This window comes from Saccoglossus kowalevskii, chromosome 8, assembly GCF_978046115.1.
Source record: "Saccoglossus kowalevskii chromosome 8, keSacKowa6.1, whole genome shotgun sequence".
NCBI classification, from domain to species: domain Eukaryota; kingdom Metazoa; phylum Hemichordata; class Enteropneusta; family Harrimaniidae; genus Saccoglossus; species Saccoglossus kowalevskii.
In genome coordinates, this window is record NC_140648.1 from 41,270,843 (window position 1) to 41,276,842 (window position 6,000).

Below are 6,000 nucleotides of genomic sequence, written 5' to 3' on the forward strand. Positions count from 1 at the left end.
GTCCAAAGACCCCACTTGAGGGGCCTTCACAGGAACTAATAAATGTCACTGTCTGTCTAAACAACCCCACTAGAGGCGCTTCACAGGAACTAATCAGTGTCACTGTCTGTCTAAACAATCCCACTAGAGGGCCTTCACAGGAACTAATCAGTGTCACTGTCTGTCTAAACAACCCCACTAGAGGCCCTTCACAGGAACTAATCAGTGTCACTGTCTGTCTAAACAACCCCACTAGAGGCCCTTCACAGGAACTAATCAGTGTCACTGTCTGTCTAAACAACCCCACTAGAGGGTCTTCACAGGAACTAATCAGTGTCACTGTCTGTCCAAAGAATCCCACTAGAGGCCCTTCACAGGAACTAATCAGTGTCACTGTCTGTCTAAACAATCCCACTAGAGGGTCTTCACAGGAACTAATCAGTATCACTGTCTGTCTAAACAACCCCACTAGAGGGCCTTCACAGGAACTAATCGGTGTCACTGTCTGTCTAAACAACCCCACTAGAGGCCCTTCACAGGAACTAATCAGTGTCACTGTCTGTCTAAACAACCCCACTAGAGGCCCTTCACAGGAACTAATCAGTGTCACTGTCTGTCTAAACAACCCCACTAGAGGCCCTTCACAGGAACTAATCAGTGTCACTGTCTGTCTAAACAACCCCACTAGAGGCCCTTCACAGGAACTAATCAGTGTCACTGTCTGTCTAAACAACCCCACTAGAGGCCCTTCACAGGAACTAATCAGTGTCACTGTCTGTCTAAACAACCCCACTAGAGGGTCTTCACAGGAACTAATCAGTGTCACTGTCTGTCTAAACAACCCCACTAGAGGGTCTTCACAGGAACTAATCAGTATCATTGTCTGTCTAAACAACCCCACTTGAGGGGCCTTCACAGGAACTAATAAATGTCACTGTCTGTCTAAACAACCCCACTAGAGGGTCTTCACAGGAACTAATCAGTGTCACTGTCTGTCTAAACAACCCCACTAGAGGGCCTTCACAGGAACTAATCAGTGTCACTGTCTGTCTAAACAACCCCACTAGAGGCCCTTCACAGGAACTAATCAGTGTCACTGTCTGTCCAAAGAACCCCACTAGAGGCCTTTCACAGGAACTAATCAGTGTCACTGTCTGTCTAAACAATCCCACTAGAGGGTCTTCACAGGAACTAATCAGTGTCACTGTCTGTCTAAACAACCCCACTAGAGGCCTTTCACAGGAACTAATCAGTGTCACTGTCTGTCCAAAGAACCCCACTAGAGGCCTTTCTCAGGAACTAATCAGTGTCACTGTCTGTCTAAACAATCCCACTAGAGGGTCTTCACAGGAACTAATCAGTGTCACTGTCTGTCTAAACAACCCCACTAGAGGCCTTTCACAGGAACTAATCAGTGTCACTGTCTGTCCAAAGAACCCCACTAGAGGCCCTTCACAGGAACTAATCAGTGTCACTGTCTGTCTAAACAACCCCACTAGAGGCCCTTCACAGGAACTAATCAGTGTCACTGTCTGTCTAAACAACCCCACTAGAGGGTCTTCACAGGAACTAATCAGTGTCACTGTCTGTCCAAAGACCCCACTTGAGGGGCCTTCACAGGAACTAATAAATGTCACTGTCTGTCTAAACAACCCCACTAGAGGCCCTTCACAGGAACTAATCAGTGTCACTGTCTGTCTAAACAATCCCACTAGAGGGCCTTCACAGGAACTAATCAGTGTCACTGTCTGTCTAAACAACCCCACTAGAGGCCCTTCACAGGAACTAATCAGTGTCACTGTCTGTCTAAACAACCCCACTAGAGGCCCTTCACAGGAACTAATCAGTGTCACTGTCTGTCCAAAGAATCCCACTAGAGGCCCTTCACAGGAACTAATCAGTGTCACTGTCTGTCTAAACAATCCCACTAGAGGGTCTTCACAGGAACTAATCAGTGTCACTGTCTGTCTAAACAACCCCACTAGAGGGTCTTCACAGGAACTAATCAGTGTCACTGTCTGTCCAAAGAATCCCACTAGAGGCCCTTCACAGGAACTAATCAGTGTCACTGTCTGTCTAAACAATCCCACTAGAGGGTCTTCACAGGAACTAATCAGTGTCACTGTCTGTCCAAAGAATCCCACTAGAGGCCCTTCACAGGAACTAATCAGTGTCACTGTCTGTCTAAACAATCCCACTAGAGGGTCTTCACAGGAACTAATCAGTGTCACTGTCTGTCTAAACAACCCCACTAGAGGGTCTTCACAGGAACTAATCAGTATCATTGTCTGTCTAAACAACCCCACTAGAGGCCCTTCACAGGAACTAATCAGTGTCACTGTCTGTCTAAACAACCCCACTAGAGGGTCTTCACAGGAACTAATCAGTGTCACTGTCTGTCTAAACAACCCCACTAGAGGGCCTTCACAGGAACTAATCGGTGTCACTGTCTGTCTAAACAACCCCGGCCACTAGAGGCCCTTCACAGGAACTAATCAGTGTCACTGTCTGTCCAAAGAACCCCACTTGAGGGGCATTCACAGGAACTAATCAGTGTCACTGTCTGTCTAAACAACCCCACTAGAGGCCCTTCACAGTAACTAATCAGTGTCACTGTCTGTCTAAACAACCCCACTAGAGGGCCTTCACAGGAACTAATCGGTGTCACTGTCTGTCTAAACAACCCACTAGAGGGTCTTCACAGGAACTAATCAGTGTCACTGTCTGTCCAAAGAACCCCACTTGAGGGGCCTTCACAGGAACTAATCAGTGTCACTGTCTGTCCAAAGAACCCCACTTGAAGGGCCTTCACAGGAACTAATCAGTTTCACTGTCTGTCTAAACAATCCCACTAGAGGGCCTTCACAGGAACTAATCAGTGTCACTGTCTGTTCAAAAAACCCGAGTGAAATCTTTCAGAATACAAAATTTGTTTATTTGCCTGACTCCTGAATTTACTCACAAAATTGTGCAGCTATTCTTACAGCAGAGGGTGATAAATGTGCTGATACATAATATTTATTGTATATTTGCAGGGTTATAAGCAGAGCACCAGGTTTAAAATTAGTGGTTCAGACATTACTGTCATCATTGCGTCCAATAGGCAATATTGTACTTATATGTGCTACGTTTTTTGTTATTTTTGGTATTCTAGGAGTTCAGGTAAGTCTGTGTATTCCTTACTGAATAAATGTCTTCACTCAGGCTGCACATTCTTTTTTTTCAAGTGTCATTTATAAGACCCACTGATTTTGTTCATTGTTGCTACTAAAACATAATGGAATACATATGCAGTTTAATTTGTTAGTCTCCGTTCAGACACAGTCCGGGACTTGTATCTTAGACATTCAAACTTCACACATACATCATACATTTACAATATTATACATCTGTAACCGTAAAGTTACAGTGTATTGCACTGGGATTTTCATTCTACCATATTAGAAAACGCGAATTTCAAATATGGAATGATCACATGCGTAAGCTTTCTTTAATAATAACAACAAACATGGCTGACCCCAAGGTTTGACCAAACCCCACACAGAGAAGTTCAAATATGTTCTAAAATTTTTGTATTTTGACATTCCCATGATGCATCTTTGGGAGGAAAAGATACTCCTGGTCGATACTCCCGCTGTACTGTCTTCGTGCATACTTTGTACTAAGCTTGTAGTAACTTCATGTTATATTTATGCACATACAATTTGTTCCACGATCTGATTCAAGATGGCTGAATGGCGGCCATTTTTGTGCTGAAAAAATCGTCAATCATTTCTGGCAGAACCGGATCTTGGTCATTTATGGATGGATTTCGTTCAAACTTGTACATACATTATACACTATTGATTCTTGTTTTAATGGATGCAGTTCTAGAGCCATATCTCTGACATGTTTTGACTGATTATGTTAACATTTTATATATTCATTATACATCATGTCATAGATATACAGATGTATTCAAAATGGTCGTCTGGTGGCCATTTTGTTTTAAATAATGCTGTTACATAGCAATATCTCTCAATATGGAAAAGTTCTCGTTTGATGATCACATACAAGATGACTGAATGTAGACCATTTTAACATTAAAAAATCATAATCGGCATCAGCTTATGGATCTATATCACTGACATGTTTATGTTCAAACTATATTAATATAAACAAAACTATGTATTTTAAATAGGATAACTGCTTAATAGGGACTTTGCCATGCATGCATGCATGCATGCATGCATGTTTTTCATTACATTGACCAACCTGTGTGATCATTTTCATTAACAAAAGTTATTCATAAAAATAATGAGGAGCTACTGGTAATGGTGCATCTGGTTGTCTGGCTCAGATTGTAAAGACAATAACTCCAATTTTCAATTCACGAAACCGTAAGACACGATGTGATTCTGTTTGCGCATGCGTAACCTACCCAGCAATGGGCGAGGGTTGGACAAAAATATAAAAAGTCAAAACCATTGGTATATATGTATAAGAAGTCAGCAGCATATTTGAAACAAAGTCGACAGCGGAGCTAATCATATGAGGGTTTGTCAGTCGTCCGTGTCAATGTTTTACTTATTCGACTTCTCCTTGAAAACTACAAGCCTGAATGCTTTGATACTTGGTGTATATGTACCTTGGGTAGACCTCTCTCAGATTTGTTCATTTCATGATGATATCTTCAATTCTCTAATTTTTATGAATATTTTTGTCATTTTTGGTAAAAAGTGATATTTTCAACTTCTTGTTAAAAACCGCAAGTCCAATTGCTTTGATATTACATATATAGGTACTACATGTGGACCTCTCTCAGATTTGTTCATTTCATAATGATATCTTCTGTTCTTTAATTGCCATGTGCATTGCTAACAGCGGAGCTATCTCGGCCGACAGGCTGCTTGTTTAAAGATAGCAGAGTGAGTGTGGATGAGTACAAACGAGGGCAGTTAAATATAATATATTATATTATACCAGTATATTGATGGTATTAATCCATTGATTTGATTGGTCCAAACACAAAATTTGCATATGCAATCCATGGTATCCTGGTGGGGGGGGGGGACGGGGGGGGGGGGGGCATCCGTGCATTTTCTACCGCCTGACAACCCTTGCGGTGAAAACAAAGACCAAAAACTCGCAGAAAACGGTACTTTGCGATGGTTGTTGAGAGTCCCCTGAACAGTGTAACAAAATTAGCCCTACGTGTGTAACATATATGAATTTGGTTGTTCAGGATTATTTCAAAGTTGAGTTTGTGTTGTTTTCTCGAGTTTTCACCGGCTCAACCGGCGTTCCACAGCAGCGCGCACAAAGCCCATAGAAATACGTGGTACAGTGATGCGCGTTTTAGCAACGTAGAACGTCCGTGGCGTAGCTCCGCCCCCGAGGATATTTAAGCAATAACCCCCGGCGAAGGCGGGTATACCACGAGATATTGCACAATTCACGTCATATATGCACGAGCCGCAATATACTGGTAATGTGTTTTTGGAATTTTCAAAATCTTTTCTACCTTCCCTGTTTGTTGACCCTAGGTCACGCAATATGCGCAAACGCACAAACAATGAATGTACAAATGCTATTAATTAAGGAATCGAGAGTTCTTTAGTTCATGTCGTCACAAGCCAATTAATTGTTCTCACTATTTGAATATAGGTAGATGTTGAATTACGTGGAAAAATGTGGATATACTTATTGCAGTTCTAGCCCTTATCAGAGGCTTATAGTTCCACTGTCGTCTGATTGTTCGCTGTCATCAATTTTCATCTCTCTCTCTCTCTCTCTCTCTCTCTCTCTCTCTCTCCCTCTCCCTCTCCCTCTCCCTCTCTCTCTCTCTCCCTCTCTCCCTCTCTCTCTCTCTCTCTCTCTCTCTCTCTCCCCTCTCCCCCCTCTCCCCCTCTCCCCCTCTCCCCCCTCTCCCCCCTCTCCCCCTCTCCCCCTCTCCCCCTCTCCCCCTCTCCCCCTCCCTCTCCCCCTCTCTCTCTCTCCCTCTCTCTCTCCCTCTCTCTCCCTCTCTCTCTCTCTCTCTCT

At 43.1% G+C, this 6,000-nt stretch overlaps 1 protein-coding gene across 1 annotated transcript in view; it reads left to right on the forward strand.

Moving 5' to 3' along the window:
- The window catches only part of LOC102803203 (voltage-dependent T-type calcium channel subunit alpha-1H-like), a 264,401-nt gene that overhangs the window by 204,462 nt on the left and 53,939 nt on the right, over positions 1–6,000 (forward strand). The window contains exon 21 of the mRNA XM_085502864.1: positions 3,015–3,141. Coding sequence (XP_085358990.1) covers positions 3,015–3,141 — 127 coding nt within the window. The remainder of the gene's footprint in view (positions 1–3,014; positions 3,142–6,000) is intronic.